At 40.7% G+C, this 21,295-nt stretch overlaps 1 protein-coding gene across 3 annotated transcripts in view; it reads right to left on the reverse strand.

The window, feature by feature from the left end:
- Window positions 1-21,295, reverse strand: part of scn1lab (sodium channel, voltage-gated, type I like, alpha b) — a 79,824-nt gene that overhangs the window by 19,401 nt on the left and 39,128 nt on the right. For all 3 annotated transcript variants that reach the window (XM_054795588.1, XM_054795678.1, XM_054795769.1), the window contains 8 exons: window positions 18,740-19,027; window positions 16,426-16,746; window positions 15,058-15,172; window positions 14,499-14,737; window positions 14,240-14,413; window positions 11,714-12,070; window positions 9,833-10,363; window positions 2,103-2,238 (listed from right to left, as the gene is read on the reverse strand). In XM_054795588.1, coding sequence (XP_054651563.1) covers window positions 2,103-2,238; window positions 9,833-10,363; window positions 11,714-12,070; window positions 14,240-14,413; window positions 14,499-14,737; window positions 15,058-15,172; window positions 16,426-16,746; window positions 18,740-19,027 — 2,161 coding nt within the window. The remainder of the gene's footprint in view (window positions 1-2,102; window positions 2,239-9,832; window positions 10,364-11,713; window positions 12,071-14,239; window positions 14,414-14,498; window positions 14,738-15,057; window positions 15,173-16,425; window positions 16,747-18,739; window positions 19,028-21,295) is intronic.

The following is a 21,295-nucleotide window of genomic DNA, read 5'->3' on the forward strand; positions in this document are numbered from 1 at the left end:
GTATGTTCCTTATTAAAATGTAGCAGATGTTGATTATCACTACAATGCTGTAGTGTAGTTAATTTTATCGTTCAAGAAAGAATTCCATCGGTTGGGACGCTATCATTGCTGAAATAATTTTGTGTATTGCAAATTTCTTTGTTTAATTGCCTCGTGTTGAATCAATGCATGTTAATGCACATCACCACTGTTACTCCTCATGCTGCACCCTTAAAGTACACTCTGCTCTAAAGATGTATCATTGTAAATAATATATGTACACCCTCAATATTCTAAGTAATGCTATAATTCTATGGTTCTTGTTTAATTCCATCAATAGTTATTCTGCTGCTCTTTTGCACTGCTGCACTGTCATTTTTATATTTTTGTATTTATATTTGTACCTTGTACTTTTTTTTTCTTTCTATACTTATTGCTGCACCAACCCACCGGAACAAATCCGTCGTATTGTGTGAACTACACCTGGCAATAAACCTGACTGTGATGTGCAACTCAGCAATAGCAAAAAATGATAATACTGTAAGACACCCAATAAATGTAATTGTTTCAATGATTTTCAAAGAATGTATGTTCTTTACTTCAATTCAAAATGCATTTGTGCTACACAAAAATGTCCTTTCAAATAAGGAATACATTTATCATGAACACTGTAACATATCTTTAACATTACACATATTTGACATGAATTCCCAGTGTTGGATCTACCGCTTGTGATATAATATACTCTAAGCAGAAATGAGTCTTGGTTCTTTTAGGTTAAATGTGTTGATTATTTGTTAATAGTAGTGGTGTCACAAGACCTCGTGTCACAAGGTCTCTCTTGTTCACAAAAAAAATGTATTGTGGGCACTAGCCCTGGGACAATCCATCCATCCATTTTCTATACTGCTTCTTCCTCATTAGGGTCGCGGGGGCATGCTGGAGCCTATCCCAGCTGACTTCGGGCGACAGGCGGGGTACACCCTGGACTGGTCGCCAGCCAATCGCAGGGCACATATAGACAAACAACCATTCACACTCACATTCATACCTATGGGCAATTTAGAGTCGTCAATTAACCTCACCTGCATGTTTTTGGAATGTGGGAGGAAGCCGGAGTGCCCGGAGAAAACCCACGCGCACACGGGGAGAACATGCAAACTCCACACAGAAATGCCCAGGGGAGAATCGAACCTAGGTCTTCCCGATCTCCAAGCTGTTACTGTGTTGGCCAACGTGCTAACCACTAGACCACCGTGCGGCCTGGGACAATAATAAATAAATTAATTAATTAATTAACACAATAAATGAAAAAGAACTTGATAATTTTGCCGACCTTAATATATTGCCATGTGCATGTGTGTCTGTTTTCTTCGTCTCTCGCCTCCAAACAGGCAGGACGAGAGTTTACTCTGTGCATTGGTTTCAGCACCTTGGTGCGTTTGTTCCATAGAACAACAGCATGAACGGAGTGAACCCTTTTGTCAGTCATACAGTCTCTTTGTCTCGGTGGGTGGAGGCGGGGCCGCCGGCATGCACACAGAGTGCAGAAGAGTGTAAGGTAGTAGAAATGAAATTAGTAGATTGCAATAAATTGTCATATATTTTGAATATTTTTTCATTGTACTTTTCTTAAAAGTAATGTTGAAATCTTGTCTCGTCCCGTTCTCGTAGACCCAACCTCGTGTATCGTCTCGCCTTGTGTCTCGTGATACCCCTCGTTAATCGTATTACACAAGCTTATGTGGTGATAAGGCACCACCTTGATTTGGTGATGATATTGGTGGACATTAAGCATTTTGAGGTGATGAATGACTTTTTATATACTTAACATTTTGGTCAACAGTTCAAACACATTATCACTGGCTCAAATACTTTTGCCCATAAAATATAGCAACGAGATTTGTAAATTCCATCCTCACGTCAGGCTACAGCGGTTAAAAATTGTGTCGAAGTAAGACAAAATGCCAGGTTAAATTACATGAACAAGCTCCTTTCCTTTCTAACCTGATGAGCATTTCTATTTGCTGTCACTCAGCTGTGAGTTTACTAGATCAGTGCTGAGCGCCAGCAGTTCCGTCCCACTTTTTCCTTGACACCTGTCACACTTGTAGCAATCTCACCCTCAGTGAAGCAGGCCTCTGGGTCCAGGGACTCCTCTGGCTCCAATTCCACGGAATCAACCCCATCTCCTGGGGGGCAAATATCCACAGTGCTCCCTTCCGAAGAACTGAGATGTTGCGGCTCTATGTCGAGCTTCTGCATGGACGAGGAAGGGTGCACGAAGTTAGACTGTGGTTCCAGGAGCAAACATCCTGAGGCGGTCATTACTGTTAGACGAGGCAGTGTCATAACAGAGATGGACTCTTTTAACACCCTTTCCATCGTCATCACATGCAGCATTGATCAAATGTACCTACAGGCTTTGGTATGACTTTTACCTGAGGGCTAAAATCATATCACAAGGAGTTGCATGTTAAAGCCATAAAACTGTGGGTACGTTTGATGTGACCTCACTTTTGAGGTAGACGGCATGCAATATTCCAGTGCATCATAAACCCAAGCCTGAAATTGGACCAAGCAGAACATGTGTCGTATTTTCAGGTCTACTGAGAAATGAAGTAAATTAAATGTATTTAGTTTAGCGCAATTATCCAAAACTCCCCAGTGCAATCCACCCACCAAAGGTTCTGCCTCAGTGACATGAAAACACATTATTTCCATTCCTTGTAAGCAGTCGTTAAGCTTTTTCTGTTTGTGTTGAAGTCAAATGATGACCACATTAGCTTACCAGCAAAATCCAGTACTGTGCACTGTTTATAAGACAGCATGTGGTCCCCTGTTTGTCCCCATTTATAGAGTTCCAGTCAGATGTTCAATCATTATGAGAACATTGAATCGATTGCAACTTGATTGTTCCGGGTATTTTAGAAATCGTTTTGCTTCTCATCCAAGGCTTTATCCGTTCATGCTCAGAGACTAGATAGGACAGCTCCCATCTAACCGGACTAGAGCTGTCCTACGTAGCATTGAAACGATCGCAACTGGACTGTTCCAGTTATCTGAGAAGACATTTCGCCTGGCTAAATCAGTTCATGCTCAAAGCCTAGAAAGGACAGCTGTAGTCTGATTAGAGGCGAAACATCTTCTAGTCCATTTACTATCAATTCAATGCAAGATTGTTTGATTGGACCACAACTGTCCTATCTAGTGTTTGAGCATGAACTGATGAAGTCTGCTCGAATGAGAAACGTCTTCTAAAACAACCTGAACAGTCCACTTGCTATCAATTCAGTGCCCTGAGAATACAGTGACCTGGTTGAATGAGAATATTCACAAGCATCTAAGGAACTAATGTCATATCAATGTTGGGCCCTTAATGCTTTATTTATCTTTTTGTATGGTGAAATTACGATATCCATCCATCTTTAAAAACAAGAATTGGGTGCAAAAAAATACCCAGTAGTACTTGGTTAAATGTCCCGTAGCTAGTTTCACCTGGACCAGATGCTTTCTGTAGTCATCAAAAAGCTTCTGGCATAATTCAGGCTGGATACTGACCACTTGTCATGGCAGAATTGGTAGACTTTCCTGGCCCCGACTCAGCTTTTAAGCATAGTCCATGACAATTTTCTTTGTGGTTGAGGTCATAGCATTTCAGAAGATTACCGTTAGCCTGCTTTCAACCAGTTTTGCTGTGTTTGGGATCACTGTCCTGTTGGACCATCCAATGATGTTCAAGTTTCAGCCATCTTGCTTATTTGAGGTGAAGTTGAAGAACTTTGAGGTAGTCCTCCATCTTCATGAGTTCATCTACTTTGTATAGTCCACAGTTCATGCTACCACCATCATACTTCTCGATTTCGCAGCAGGGGCTTGCTTCTTGGTTGACACCCTCTCAGTCTATGGATTTAAAACTGGCTTAATAGCTGAAACAGGTTCATTTTGTCTTCTTACTGAGTATTAGTTGAGTTACTTGTAGTCAGACAAGGTTGTCTAAATATAAGAAACGGAATATATGTAAAACTGGCTTCACTATGGACAGGGCGCTGGTTTTCCAGCAGTTTCCAAATCATGGCAGGGATGAGATTTGCTTTCATCTGAGGGTAACACTATGGGTCTTCTTCCAGACCTGGTAAAAGTGTTGGCAGTTCCAAATAAGTTGTACTCACGTATAATTGTTTCAACTGATGATCCTGGAATTCTCCTTCTTAAATGTTCCTTGGACTGTAGCTTGTCTGTATAATTCTCACCCTATCTATTTTTGCAGAGGAAATCCAACATACTGTAAATTCAAAATTGCACACCCACTTCTTGTTTTTAAAAATCACTGAAGAAGAACTGAACTGAACTGAAGAACAGTTTAAATAAATCACGAAGGGCCCAAAATTAGACAAACAAGCTCAAGACGAGAGTATGTAAACTTCTGACTGGTACTGTATTGTACATAACATGGTCACACTAACTTTCTACTTGGAGGAAATACACATTAATATCTAGAAAATGTGAGATGTGTCAGTCGTGCTAGACAGGCATCTTTGTTTTGCATAGGTAATAACAAGCATAGCATGCAAGTGAGTTTCTGTGTGGTGTGAAAGGTTTGGAAACATGTCATCCTAGACAGTGCAGCAGCCCTGATTGCCGTGGGACTCAGCTAATACGGCATGGGAATGATGGAGGCATGCTTCTCACGAGTGCATTGGTCTCTGGAAGGATGCTGCCTTTATCTGCCTTGGTACTCTTTGTACCTTTGTGGATTACTGACAATATGAAGTGATATTCAAGCAATCATATTAGGCTGGTATGCAATATTACATTCTGTGACGATTGAGTCAACCTCGCATGTATGTATGCAAAAAAACAACTTAATATTCCAAGATTGTTCATGCATAACATTATTGATGCAAGGCAATAGAAACTGTATTGTTTTTTTTTAATCTAGGCAATTTCACATTTTAACTAATAGAACATGAAAGATTGCGCTTATCACATTTTGACATCCTGCAACCTGTATAGTGTCTCTAAAAATTATACAATTACATATTTTTTACATTAAAAAAAATGCAATTTGATATACATAATAAATACATATTTTTCTGTTTCATGTAATTTATTACTTATAATCTTTGTATTTATATCACATATATTTGAATTGTTATTTTTACAATTAAGTATTTAATTCAATATTTATTTTTATTCATTAAATAATTGTTCATTAAATCACACATTTTTGGTATAATATATTATGTATTGCATGTGTACATTATATGTTCACCCTGTATATTAAAATTACACTGATATTACAACCAACCAATGGATGTCAAGCTTATGTAAGATGAGATCCCATATTAATGGTCAAAAACAGTGGCTTTGCTCATTCATATGACTCGGAACTGCAATGCATCTTGATGTGTGGGGATCAGTTATGAAAAGAGGAAAGGTAAAGAGAAAGTAAAAAAAAAATACAGCATTAAGTGTGCTGCTGTATGGGGAACAGGGCAGGAATAAAGCAAAGTGGGTTGGGGCGTGGGGCAAGACCAGGCAAAGAAGACAAAATGGGCAATCCATTAAAAGAAACATGTCTGTTTGTAAATGACATTGGCAGTCCTCATGGTTAGTGCTATGATACAATAAAGTGCTCTTACAATTCTCCTCTCACTGAAAACCTTGAGAGCGTCTGTGACATGGCTGCAATAACAAACGGGGGGAGTTAAACAAAGTTAAGTGCGCACCAAAACCAAAGTCATTCCGGTGCTCACAATTTAGTTAGGACTTTTCTTGCATAGGACATACAGTTCATATGGTAAAGAAATCACATCGACTACAACAAAACTTTGTCATTATTTTGCAGCAAATCGCTGTGACATCGGTATTAAGCAGTGGTTAACTTTAGTGGCGTAACAATACACCATCACGGTTCGGTACGTACCTTGGTCTTAAGGTCATGGTTCGTTTCAGTTTTGCACCAAAACCACAAATACCAGAAAACACATGATTCCTGTTAGATCGGCACTCCCGCCCCCATTCGCAGTCGCTTGTATTTGATTACCGAGTACAAGCAGGATGCAGGACACTTCCTGTCCCTATCTTTAATGTGTACCGTGTGGGAATTCGGTGCGCCTCTCTACCAAACAAAAGCCTCCCTAGCAAAAAGTCAGAATCTCAATATGTGCATGTACCGTTACATCCCTAGTTAATTTTTACCATAATGTGCAAGGTGACAAATTCTGTTCTGATTACTGAATTACAATAAAAAATCCAGGGGAAAGTGGGTCAGAGATCAACCAGATACAACAGACTTAATGGGTGTACGGTAATTATAAATTAGTTTGCTCCATAAGGCTTAAGAACAGAGTGGGACCTCCCTTAAAATGAATCCATCCATCGGTGGGGGTCTTTTACCCATGATCAACATTACTTATGATTTTAAAATAGTTGATTGCGCATTTAAAAAGTTGATGTTGTTGAGGTGAGAAACATTTAAAAAATAACTGCATCACAGTTTCTTTTAAACTTGGTAATGGTTGAGTTTATTCCAACATTGGAGGGCAAAGTCCGACTGTCACCTCCCCTTGGTACCCCTGGGTACCAAGCTGGTACAGGCCGAGCAAGTTGACAGTGATAAAAAATTGCTAAGAAAACACACAGAAAGCCTTGAAACGGACAGACCATCAGGAATTTAACCGAACAGACTTGGACCAAGATTTCTGGATATGCAAATATTGGAACAAATAGAAATGCCACAGTGGCTGATATCATGTATCCTGATTTTATTTATTATTTTATTTATTATTATTTTATATTTATTTAATATTTTATTTAATATTTATTATTATTTTATTTATTATTTAATTAATATCACGGTTTTTCATATCATTTTTTCTGTATTCATTCATTTATTGCTAACGAATGAATACCAATGTCTGATATAATTTATTCAGAATTAATTCATTTTTTTGTATTATTAAATAAAAATACTAATAATAATTCTGTGTGCAATATAATTTATCTTGAATTCATTTGCTATTTAATGAATATCACAGTGTATGGTATCATTTATTCATATATTATTATTTAATGAACACCACTTTCTGATGTCATTCATCCTGGATTATTTATTCATTCATTTATTTTATATGCCGCATGTCCTCTCTAGGGTCACGGGGGTATGCTGGGGCCTATCCCAGCTGACTTTGGGCAAGAGGCGGTGTACACCCTGGACTGGTCACCAGTCAATTGCAGGGCACATATAGACAAACAACCATTCACACTCACGGTCATACCTAAGGACAATTTAGAGTCGCCTATTAACCTAACATGCATGTTTTTGGAATGTGGGAGGAAATGTGGGAGCACCCGGAAAAAACCCACACACGGGGAGAACATGCAAACTCCACACAGAGATGTCCAATGCTGATCTTCCAGATCTCCTGACTGTGTGGCCAACATGCTAACCACTAGGCCACTGTGTGGACTACCAAGTGACTACCACACAAGATAAACACAGTAAGTGAACAGACTGAGACATGGGAAGAGGTAGGATTAAATCAACTGTTTTTTCACATTCCTTTTCAGATATGTTGAATTGTGCAAGTGTGAACAAGGTGATGTTTTTTAATGTATTGTAACGTGATGTACTAAACCATCGCCATTACCATTGCTATCAACCATGCCACACCATCTTGTCTTCGCAAACGTCAACTCCTATTTCATGTAGCCTGTGCCTTCCGCCTGCAGTATGGGTAGCCTATGCTTTGCTGGGCCACAACAGATTTGCTATGCAATAGGTAAATCTCGTATACTGACCCTGTTGCAGTTGTGTTATATAGTGGCACCTGCTTAAGTTGACATGCCTCAGATTGACTAACACTGACATAAGCTATTGCAGGCATAACCAAACATTGCTTGCACATTTACCTGTGACTTTGTCCAGAGACATAAGGAGAATGGGTGATAATAAAGGATTTGTCAACCGACAGCAGATTGTTGATATGTTGTTCCTCCATTTGTGCAAAATTTAAATGAGTTTTGTTAGCTGCGGAAAGGGGATGAAAAGAACGGCTCTTTGTTACTATGCCGCATTTTTGTTGGTAAGTGGCATCTCCTTCCCTGTTGCCTGGGATGCCGGCAAAAGGATTGTGTCTGTGTCTAAACTATAAATACATTTGATGAGTTATTCTTCTGACTTTATTTTTGCCAGTGCTTTACAGCATGCTTGGGGATATGATGTGCTCTTTTAGACACTTGAAAATACTGTAAGAATGCCACTTTCATATAATTGGCATCTTTACTTCATAATGTTAGATTAATGTCTACATCAACAAACATTAACCTGACAATCTAATTGAATCGTACACTGCATCGAATCGTTCTGTTTTTAACATATATCGTTTTTAAATCGTATCGTAAACTGTGTATCTGGATTTGAATCTAATTGTCTAACACAAAGATATTTACATCCCTAGAGATAACATTAGGCAATCGCTATCTGATTTCACTTGGAGTTTTGATTAGGTTTCTTCATGTCTGTTGCTGCTAAACGGCATAAGGAGAAAGCCGGGATCACCCTTCAGGCATTTCTCTATTAATTTTGCAGCATCTGTAGTATTTAGCAATGACCTGTCCTTGTTGGTCTTCTGTTATTGACAAAGCCAATCCAAGTCATAAATGAGTGGCTCATCGGGAATTAAAACATACACATACAGTATATAGAAGGGGTGGAAGGGTAAATGTATTCGTAATCAGGATCTTTCAATACAGAACAGTACAGAGGCGTGCTGAGTCCCCACATTGAACACATTAAAGTGAGGGCAAGAAGTGGTGTCAGGCATCTACCAGGTAAACAAATACAGCGCAGTGCAGCATTTGGCTAGTGGACTATTAGCCAAATGGGAGGTTAGTAAGTGCCAAGGAGAAGCCAGAGCTTGAAAAGACTATTCCGTGGTTAAAGTCTTCTGTATGGGAACACTTGGCCTTCCCGGAAAAATACATAAATGGACAAAGACAAGTAGATAAGACGAATAGATAAACTTTACTAGAAATAAAATAACCATTCACACACTACAAATTAGCACTGTTACACTTGATTGCATACTTTACTAAAAAGAAACCTTGTAAACTATTAAACCTGTTTACAATCTTCTAAATACGGCTGTCAACATTATTAGAGCCTTCTAGACATGAAGTAACGCACATATAGTCACCTTTACATTCGTACCACCCAAATAGTAGACACAACCAGAGCAAATAAGCCATTTAAAACATAAATAAGACTCGTGCGTGTGTGTTGCAATAAATGTCTTCCGGACCTGTGAACAGGAAGTGACGCCGGGGGTTCGCAGTTGTATTTTAGCTGGATTACGTCCACCACAGTAGCCCGTGCTGTTATTATTATTACTTAACGTGCAGTTCCAATCCTGCCTTGTGCACTGTCACATCTACATTACATGTATTGTCATTCACCATAGCGGTGCCATAGTTCACAGTCTGATAGACTTCTAGCTGCTCTGTTTCCGCGAGACAGCATTTCTGTAAACAAGAAACAATCACTTTTTTTTTTTTTATCTCGTGTCACCCCTAGTATTTTATGTTTAATAAAAAAATCTGTTTACACAAAATTGCCTTAAAACCGAACCGTGATTATGGAGTACCGTTACACCCCTAATACATACCCCACTGGTAAGGGGCCAAAAGGGGTACAGCACGAATCGGTTATTTTGGCGCCCTTCTCTATTTTTGACGAAAGCTTGAACTGAAACCAACCTGTATGGTGGAATTCTTGGAAAACATGGTTCAATTAATTCATCACACTAAAAGACAAAGCATGTAGAGAAAGACAGCAGTTCCCCCTTACCTCTTTGCTGCCCTCCACATCGGATGAATCGCTGCTTATGTCCTCCGTGTTAAGGTTCTCAAAGTCTGACTCGCCCACCGCAATGGGCACTGTGACTGTCAGGCTCGGGTTGTGAATAAACGACATGTAGTCACATTTGTCTATGGGGTACTGTTCTGGGCTGTCCCCGTCGACTATGACTCCGACGACCAGGCCTCCTCCTGGTCGCCCGTTACCCTCAGCTGTCCTGTACATCCCACCCGGGTCTTTGGTAATTTCCAATGTTGTGTGATTGGTGATGCAGTTGCCCTTTCCGTTGCTATGAAGTTCTTCTAGGGGTTTGCTCTCATCAGGGAGGTTGGAGCCCTTGCCTCCCCCGCCAAAGCACAGGCTCTGGAGGAACTGCCGCACAGCAGATTTCACAAAGGCGATGCCACGCTGGATCCGACCCACAGCCACTTGCAAGTTATTCATCTCGCTGTCATCGTCGGTTGCAGCCAAGTTGTCAGCGCTGAATGAGCTCAGAAGCAGAGCTAAGAACAGGTTAAGAACCTAAGAAATAACAATGCATTAGGCAGCAAGCAGGGTGCACGTGGAAAGGAAACAGAAAATCTCAGGATTTAACTACATAGTATATCGAATAAATAACTGTATGATATCACCTAAAGGGTTTATAGGTACAGCTCAGAAAATATGGTCAGTGTACAGCCTTATTAACAGTGTAAATTTACTGTCTCCTCAAAATAACTCAACACTTAACCATTAATATGTAGACCACTGACAACCTAAGTGAAAAATTAAGCATTTGCAAATTGGGCCCAAAGTGTGATCATTTAGTGTGGCTACCATTATTTTGCAGCACTGCCTGAACATGGACTTGACTCGAGGTTCACAGCTTGCCCCTGGAATCCTGCTGCTCAGTTTCAGGGTTTTGGCAATCTTTTTCTAGCTTAGAACATATTTATGTAGAGTAGCAATTATTTTTTCAGATGCTCAAAGTTCTTTGCCATGAGGTGCCATGTTGAACTTCCAGTTACCAATATTGGAGAGAGTGTGACGACACCAAATTTTACCTACTCCCATTCACACATGACACCAGGATGGACAAGGGCTAACTCGCCCAATTTGGGCATTTTCACTTTGAGGTATAGTCAGTTATGTTGCCAGCGTTTTAGACATTAATGGATGTGTGTTGATTTATTTTGAGGGGACAGTAAATTTGCACTGTTATACAAGTTGTACACGCTACATTTCTACTGTCCACAAGGACTACACAGAGGGGATGTGGTTAGCACACCTGCACCACAGCCAGGATGTTCTTTGTTCAAATCTCAGAATACTTCCGTCAGTATACTTCAGGAAGAATACTGTGAAGACTGTTTACTTAGTTCCGGAATGTGTGAATTTTGACAGTGTTGTGCTGTCCCAAATCCATTACCGTCGTTGTTTGGTTACCTCGCGTGACGATCGCAATATTTACCCGCCGCTTCTTCTTCTGTTCATTACTTTCCAACACTAGGGGTTGTTCGTTACCTGCTATTATTTCTTAAGTTTTCAAGTGAAGCCACAATGGTGGCCATTGGGGGTGCTAAGTGAACTCATCATCTGGGCTGTTTTGAGTGCAACATTTGCGTACTTCTCAGCGTGAACACACTTATGTACAAAAAAGACTAAGTGTGAGTACGCAAGTGCAACAATTGAGACACAGCCATGAGAGAAGGGGTAGGATTAAATAAGCGCTGACTTCTTTCGACTACTTTTTGGACATGTTTAATGGTGTGTAAACATGCATTACCATAAGTGTACATAAAATACTGTATTTTAACATTTTTGAGCTGCACCATCACATATTTTATTTGACTAAATATGATATTTCCAAGTTAAAATAAAGGAGACCCTTACCACCAAGTTTCCGATGACCATGACCATCATGAAGACAATCAGACACATTGTGGGTCCCGCTACTTCCATACAGTCCCACATCGTCTCAATCCACTCTCCACAAAGCACCCGGAACACGATGAGGAAGGAATGGAAGAAATCGTGCATGTGCCAGCGGGGTAGCTGACATTCGTTATTTATCTTACAGACACACTCCTTGTAGCTCTTTCCAAAAAGCTGCATTCCCACCACAGCAAAGATGAAAACGATGATAGCGAGCACCAGTGTCAAGTTCCCCAGAGCCCCGACTGAGTTACCAATGATCTTGATCAGCATGTTCAGTGTTGGCCACGACTTTGCCAGTTTGAACACCCTCAGCTGTTGTAAACACAAGAATACAAAAGCAAAACATTATATTTTGGATGTGGATGTTGTTGAATATGGATGGTGAAGTGGAGCCCGTTTGTGTGGACAACCCATCCATGTCAATCAACTCATCAAGCCCTGGTCCACCTTGGTCTTATTATTACAAAAAAGTGCCTGCTTAAGTTGATGTCAATAGGTTGACGTGTTGTAGTGTTGTTAACTTCATTATTAACTTTGAAGCAGCGTGAAACGAAAACAGCAACATAACTACTGCCTAGTTAGACAGTACTAAAACATAAGACACACAGTGACTTCCTGTTCAGTGCAAAGTAAGCTTCAAAGTAAAAACATGGCAGTATTAACCTCGATTCTAGCACAGCAACTAACAAAATACAGTCATCCCTTGCTACTTTGTGGTCGAAATTTTGCAACTTCACTGTATTGCGGTTTTTCAAAAATATATTAATTAAGAAATCATGTTGTTTTTGTGGTTGAATACAGCCTATTATTAGTCGAAACATATGCAAAATGCACATTAAGCTAATGTTACATACACTACCGGTCAAAAGTTTTCGAACACTCCAATTTCTCTGGAGGAAAAACCTACATTTTTAAGTGTTAAGATGGTCTGTCTCTCTTCCATTGTTAATTTTTCTTGCCTTTTTTTTTGCCATTGTTGCAGCAACAATTTTATTTCTCCAGTACAATGCTGTTCAACTGATGTTCACGAGGGTTTAGCACCACAGTGTGTTCCGAACACTGTTTTTATGTTTTTATGCAGACAGAGACGGTAGTAAGTAATCCAGAACTTGGAACACCTGTAGGAATTAGTTGCACCAACTGCCAAGGCTTGATCAACCTCCATTTCTGCAGAACAGCTTTAAATTGTTGACCCGTTTTGTGGTCCCTGAAACAGGCCGTTTTGTAGAATTCTGAATACACATTATTTTTCAGTTACCTGTTTTTTTAACCTCTGGCACTTCACCACTTACCTTTGTACCATTTCAAGCTATTCATTGGACTTGAACGACTTAAATTTAAAAAAATAACTGGAAAAATTGGGTGGTTAGCATGTTGGCCACACAGTCAGGAGATTGGGAAGAACTGGGTTCGAATCTCCGCTTGGGTATCTCTGTGTGGAGTTTGCATGTTGTCCCCGTGCGTGGGTTTTCTCCGGGTACTACACATTCCAAAAACATGCATGTTGGGTTAATTGGCGACTCTAAATTGTCCATAGGTATGAATGTGAGTGTGAATGGTTGTCTGTATGTGCAACCAGTCCAGGGTGTACCCCACCCCCCCAATAGAAAATGGATGGATGGAACTGGTAAAATTGGGGTGTTCTAAAACTTTTGACCGGTAATGTTTTTTGCCTAAATTAAGCATTTTCAAGCCAAAAATGGCTAAATGAACATAATGACCACATTGTTACTTTACTTGATCACTTTTCTATGTATTAAAGAGACCACATATGAAATAAAGTGAATACATGTATTGCAATTGATGTGAAACGGGAAATGAGAGGTAGGATTAAATAAGGTTTGCTTCTTCCTACTTCTTTTGAACATGTGAAACTGTAGATTGTACTATGTGATGTATTCCATTGCAGCTTGTATGCATGTAAAAAAATTAAACCATTACCATTACCACAAAAGAAAATTTGACATCAGTTTTACCTTTATGAAAACCGTTATTGGCAAAGACCGTGATGAGCGGTGAGGGAGCAGGGGAGGAAATACCTTCTTTAGCAAACTGCTGCCACTCGCAACTTTCTTATTTAGCAGTCACACTCAATTAAAAAATGAGCGAACAGTGAATCACCAACGCGGAGGGTGCTTTGTTTGGGCACTCGAGTCAGCGGAATGAGACAGTACAGGGCAAATGGGCTAGTTTGTTAAGCACAATATTGTATGATAACCGAGACAGTGTACAAAAACTGGGGCAAAATCTTTGTCGAAAACCACATCATATAAAAACGATGGCATCCGATAACCGAGGTTTGACTATAGAGGAAATCCATGTCACCAAAACAATCCTTTATTATCGCCCATGGTTTGTTTCTGTTCCGGTTATGATGACAATTGCTTAATGTACGATATGTCAACGTCAGTCAGCCAGTCCAAGGGTTGATGACAAACAAGTTCCACTGTGGTTTTCTAGTAAAACATTGTCATCTCTTACCAGTCGGAAGGACCTGAGAACAGACAGTCCCTCTACGTTGGCCAAGCCCAGCTCCATCAGACTCAAGCTCACAATAATGCCATCAAAAATGTTCCAGCCCTCCTGGAAGTAATAGTAAGGATCAAGGGCGATGACCTTGAGGCACATCTCTGCCGTGAAAATTCCAGTGAATACCTATTTTTAAAAAAGGGACAAATACACGTTTTATGATTGAATTGGCATCAAACACCATGGTATGGTTGTTAAAATTTTAAGGTACCAGGTTTCCCACAGAAAGGACATTGTCGAATTCCTTAGTCATGGGGTAATGCTCCATGGCCATGAAAAGGGTATTGAGGACGATGCATGTCGTGATAGTCAGATCCACAAATGGGTCCATGACCACCATGCTGACAAAGTCCTTGATTTTCAGCCAGGCAGGGCAACAATTCCAGATCAAACAAGTGTTGGCAAATCTATACCAGCAGGGAGGGCATTTCTGTCTCGACTCTTCAAGCTCTGGAAATGGCACGTGAAAAGAGAAACCAGAATGAAATCCACACACAGAAGTGCACAGAAATCCCTAGTAGTAGCAAAAAGAGAGCTGTCCTCCTCCCCAAAGCTCGTCAACAATTTACTTGCTTGCCATAGCATATTTTTCCAAAAGATTAATTCATCTCCACTGCCATGAAAAGGGTGTTAGGTTATCCTTCATTCCATTTTCGACCCATTTATACACAACTTTGCACTTCATTTAGCACTTAGGTAACTGTAGTAGGTTAAAGGTACTGTATTACAAATATGGATTACTTATTAGGACTTATTATGAAGATTATGACCTTCCATTGTGTTGGTGAGGATGCTGGCCACACTCATTGCCCTTTGCCTGCCTCCTGGTTCATCTAAATAATCAACTGAGCGCCGTTTCTTCACCTCAGTGTCTGAAGTTGTATCCTAGGGAAAACACACACAAACACATATTTAACCATGGAGACAGTTGGGCCAGATTTACACCACAGGATTCAATTGACAAAATTCATATTTTTGGTTCCAAGTAGCATATTTGAATATGCGTTAAGGGGGAAAAAACGCATGAAATACAGCTTGGCCTCTTCGTAATATGACAAAATCCGCAACCGCTGGACAGGTGGGTCTTGGTATATTTGAATTTAGGAGAGTTTCGATGCGTTCTTGTGACATCTCCTATACTTCAGAACTACTATTAATTGTTTAGATACGATACTCTACCGATCGTGAGTCGGTGAGGAAACAGTAGCTCTTTCTTTGGCAGGAGCCAATCACGAGCTATCAGTGAACTCACGACGAGCTGGTCAACCTACTAAAAATTGCAGGAGGCAATTACTCAGTGAAACAGTCTGACTCACGGTGTCATCTTACAAAGAACGCAAAACTCATCACACAGCAACTTAACACTCAAAAGGTACCTTGGAAATATACAAAACAAGAACCAATACAAGTTTAAAATTAGAAAACAACTATTTTAACATTTTTCCATAAAGAACTGCGTCTAAGAAAAGCATTAATTGGTGCCTGCCGGAGCACTGCAGTGATGTCAGCCTCCCTCTGGGCTGCTCTGGCTCCCTCTCGTGGACAGAGGCAGCATTGCAGCACCATCAATCCATACATTTTCTAGGCCGCTTGTTCTCCGATGAAATGCTTTGCTCAGATGAAATGCATTATGGGAATACGTTAAATTTGCTGTTCTTTTCATTTTAAACTCATTTTGGGACTTGTATTGTATATTTCCTAGGTACCTTTTGAGTGTAAGTTGCTTTCTTTGTAAGATGACACCGTGAGTCAGACTGTTCTATTGAGTAATGACCTCCGGCAATTTCCAATGGGTTGACAAGCTTGTGTTTTTTCATAGCTTATGATTGGCTCCTATCAAATAAAGAGCTGCCTGGTCCTCACGGACTCGTGCGTGCCTCAATATGCCATTTTATGATGTGGACATGTGCGGTTTATAGTCCCGTCCGGATTATGTATGTACAAATCTGTTCTTTCCTCTAAATGTTGCATGAATTTACGGTACATGTCATTATGGAATTCCAACAGACACAGCGGCTCCCAAAGAAGACGAGGCTTTGATCCAAAGCAGAGAGCGGGTTTGTTTAAAAAGAAGCGTACGCCCTGGTGATGAAGAAAAAAGGAAATGAAAACATGAAACAATTCCTAAGGAGACCTACAGGGGAGGTAGTTACAGATGTTACTCCAACCAGCGACACCACACCGTTGCAGTCCACTGCACAGTGCATCTTGCCGTTGGCAGGAAGCATGACCCGAGGCACCCTGAGGCTTGTCTGGCTGACGGCACTACAACGGCGCTCAATGCGTCGTGGCAAGAACAGGGACCCCCGCCGGCTGTCACTTTCTTCAAGGGTGCTATGCTCGTCATCTGCAAAATTGTTTTCGGAGCCCATGTCCCGTGCTCGACCACGGAAGCTGAATAGGCTGGCTTGGCTGGTCCTCCGCGGTGAGAAGAGTGAGCCACGTATACTGAGCAGAGACTGGAAAAGAAGATAGGAAGAAGATATCTGTGAGATGAGTAAAATGGTACATAATCGTACAGTCGTCCCTCACTATATCGCGCTTTGAATATCGCAATTCACTATTTCGCACTTTTACAAAAACATATCAATTAATAAATGATCGCTGTTTCATGGTTGTCTATTATTAGTGAAAAAATATTGCAAGACAAGTTAAATGTGGTATTCTGGTCACCAGGCATCAGAGATATTATGAGACATGACGTTAGATTACATTACCTTTCACACTGCATGGAGACTGGCTACTAAGCCAACAGAGCCGAGCCGACATGCCATGGCTGAGATCAAATGAAAAACAAGGTTCTCCTTTCATTCTGTTTAGAAGTGGTGGGTTTTTGGCTTCTTTGTCCTTCTTCCCCACTCCGTTTGAAACATTTAAGTTTACAATAAGTAAATTGGGGAGGCTAACTAGTTAGCTCGTTAGCTTGCTATGCTAGCCGCAGCTGTTTGCTTTGTCCTGCAATGATCCCGTATCCTGAGCAATGTGATGTAAACAAAGAAAAGGAGCGTAAAAGTGACTATTCGGGTATTACTTCATGTCTACAAAGGCTCTAATAATGCTAAAACCCATACAGTAGACGCCCCTACAACGTAAATAATCCGTTCCGAGAACCTTTATGTTATAGGGTTTTTATGTTATACGAAGCGTAAAATACATGTAAATAGCCTAATCCGTTCCAAGATCTTCCCAAACTCGCCCCTTTGGCACTTCCAGTCCACCAAATATGGTGGGACAATATAAGAAAACGTTAGCACAAACATAGTAGAGTAACATTCCAATATAAAATAAGGTAATAAATAAGATTACTGTACATGAATAAAACTGAAAAACAAAAACAATCCTACCGTTTACGAGATGTCTTGATCAGGAGCGCAAGTGGAGGCAGAAAGGAGGAGGAGGACTAGCCTGAGTCGAAACACGACTCAAAGAGTCTAAGAGTCAGCTGGTCTCAGAGACAAACGCACACGCACTACACGATAATGCTGTGTGCAAAATTTTTATTTGTAACGTAACTTAATTGTTTAAGTTAATTTCAGGGGGACTACAAAGAGGAAGGAGGTTGAAGGGACAAGCCTGTCTCTCACACAAACTCATGTACGTGCTGTATAACTCAGCCAATAAGATAGCCCCGATAATCAGCCAATGAGATGAGAGCGGAGGCGGTGCCCCGATAATCAGCCAATGAGATGAGAGCGGAGGCGGTGCCCCGAAAATCAGCCAATGAGAGCGTGATGCGTCAGAAGGCGTCACCAAGTGTTAGTCTGAACTTGATTGAAAAAAAAAAAAAAGACTTGCACTGACTTGACTTTATGTTACCATGGAATTTCTGTATGTATGTATGGAATTTCTTCTGTAATACGAAGCAAAAACTTTACATAAATTCTTTATGTTCAGTGGAATTTATGTAAAAGGAGGTTTATGTTATGCGAGGTACTACTGTATTTAGAAAGTCAAAAACAGCTTTTCTATGCTCTAACTGTGAAAATATTCTGTTTATTAATACTGAATCTTACTTCACAAAAATTCAGTTATCGCTGTCGGGTCTGGAACCAATTAACCACGATAAACAAGGAACGACTGTACATTGGACCCTTTTTAAGTTAAACTACATATATCATCAGTTTTTCTCCATTAGCTCTTGTTAGATATAACATAGGGGTGTAACGGTACATGTATTCCTCACCTCCCCCATCTCAAAACCCTCACAGCAGGCTTTGTCTTGTTTGTGACATTTTACAAAATGACAAAAAAAAGCAAAAGAAGAAAGTTGGTTTGTAGTTCTATGTAAACACGTGTTGTGCTTTTCATGTTTTTTACTCACTTTTTGTCTCCTCCAACGTTATTCCTCTCTCCTACAGCATCTCTTACCGTTACATGCAAAGCACCCACCCACATACCCATCACTGCCACAAATAGATTCCGAGAAAAATGTTATTCATGAGAAAAATGTACCTGATTGGGTGAGGAGCATCTCTTCTCATAGGAAAGTCGGTTGGCATCAATGGAGAAGCGAAAGGATCTCTTGATGCTGTCCTCAGATAGAGACTTGTGGAACTTGTCGCAGGCCCCCCTCTCCTCCTCCTCTTCCTCCCTCTGCTTCCTTTTCTTTCGCCTGTTGCGTCGCTCTTTTGCACTTTTCGAGCTGAGCTTGGATGTCACAGAGGACGACTCAGAGGTGGAGCCCCCAGGGCCCACCCTCCCGCTGTACTCCCCGCTCTCCATGCTTGCTGCCGCGGCAACCTGTTAGCCAATCAGGAAGGGGGGAAAAATGTTGTCATGGTAATCTAAAGCCCGTTAGAGAGGCTGGCAAACTGGAGACGAAGCCTGGCAGCTGAGAACAGTCATGGCAGCAGTGAAAACTCAGACGCCATCTAAAACTGGACCTTTGTTTTACTTATCTTGTCCAAATATTATTATTATATAATAAATATTATATATCATTTGAAACAATATTTTCCTCTTACCTGATAAATATTTCATTTAACCCAAAAGAAGCCATGTTGCAACACTTTAAATGTGTCCCATACAGCTTTGTGCTTGACTTGAACTCACTACATCCCTAAGTGACCAATAGGAAACATTTTGGAGTGGTTGTCATGTGACAGTCATGCAACTATACCAAGCTATGGCTTCCCCAAAATGGCAGTGTGTCAGGTATGCTAGCTCATTTCCAAACGCTTATTTTTTGCCATGAATACTAATTTTAAATCAACTGAACAATGGTAATTAATGAATTAATAATGAATTAAAAGGGTGTCAAATATTACAATTCAACTGCTCTTATTATATTTCGTCAATTATTTAATAGAAGACAAGCTACCTTTCAGAGTTTTTACATTTTTGAAGGTTTTTCAAAAAAAGTACCACAATAATTACTTTCAGTGGTAACTAATTACATTCATGAAGGAGTAATTATTTTGCTAATTCAATTACTTTTTTTGGGAAAGTAACTAGTAACTATAACTAATGACTTTTTAAAGTCATTTTCACAACACTTTCTTTATGTAACATTGCATCTGTGACATCGATTAGTAGTCCAGTAATTTACAAAAAACAACACAAAAGTTTTCTATGTGTTGCACTTGATGTCCTTTTTAGGGATGTCCCGATCCGATCTTCAGGACCAGGATCGTCTGCCAATCCGCCGTATTTTGAAGATAGGATAATTTCGGCTTCCGTCACAAGATCGGGCTGATTCGGTTGCCGTATAACGTTCAGAACTCTGGGCCACACTACAACATGGTAGGTGCGGTAATGCGCCTCAGCCACAGCCTCAGAACATGGCCCATTTGGACATGCCTGGTTGAAGCTGTCCCGGAGGTGGGAGTTGAAACTCCTTCTGACAGGGGACTCTACTCTGCCAGTCGTTCTCAGCAGACCCTCACAATACGTTTGGGCCTGCCAGGTCTGGCCGGCATCCTCCCCCACCATCGGAGCCAACTCACCAAAGGTTGTGATCGGTTGACAGCTCCGCTCTCTTTACCCAAGTGTCCAAAACATATGGCCGCAAGTGCACATGTGGACACCCTTATGCTTAAACATGGTGTTTGGCAATCTGTGACCGGCACAGAAGTCCAATAACAAAGCACCGCTCGGGTTCAGATCAGGAGGGCTCAGGTCTAACTGCTACTGGCAATGTGAGTGTTGAAGTCCCCCAGCAGAACAAGGGAATCCCCCATGGGAGCACTCGCCAGTACCCCCTCTAGGGACTCCAAAAAGGGTGAGTATTCTGAACTGCTGCCCCCCACCCGAAGGCGGAGGGAAACTACCCTCTTGTTCACCAGGTTAAACTCAAATGTACAGGCCACGAGCCGGGGAGCAACAAGAATTGCCACCCTTGCCCGTCGCCTCTCACTGCTGGCAATGTCAGCGTGGAATGAAGTCTAACCCCCTCTCGAGAGGATTGGTTTCAGAGCCCTTGCTGTGCGTTGAGGCGAGTCCGACTATATCTAGCTGGACCTTCTACACCTCGCACCAGCTCAGGCTCATTCCCCACCAGAAAGGTGACATTCCACATCCCAAGAGCTAGCTTCAGGATTGGTCCCCGCCATATGAGGTCATATATTCTAAATCACACCACAAATTGATCTTTTACAATGTCAAATGATTAGTCCTTCCCTAAAAGTATTTTGCGCGCCCATTTTTTCCAATTTTATCTTTCATTGGATGGACTTTTAATGGATCTTTTACTGAATTAGGGACGTGACTCAGCGGTTTGTTACAAAAGCCTAACAATATTGTTGGTCATGCTGTGTAATAAAAAAGTAAATTCAGCAATTCTTTGGTTGCATTATGTTTTTATTATTTAGAATGATTGAACCGTATTCAATTCCACAAATTCATGTTTGTAACAAAAGCTTATTATTAATAAAAAAAAGTAAATAAAAAAAAAGGATTGGTACCAGATTGGATGGGATTGGCAATACTATAAAAATATCGGCTCGGATCGAAAGCCACAAAAATGTGCACATCCCTAGTCCTTTTTGATCCCAAGATCCCTGCTCTCGG

The sequence above is a fragment of the Dunckerocampus dactyliophorus genome, chromosome 1 (assembly GCF_027744805.1).
Source record: "Dunckerocampus dactyliophorus isolate RoL2022-P2 chromosome 1, RoL_Ddac_1.1, whole genome shotgun sequence".
NCBI lineage: Eukaryota > Metazoa > Chordata > Actinopteri > Syngnathiformes > Syngnathidae > Dunckerocampus > Dunckerocampus dactyliophorus.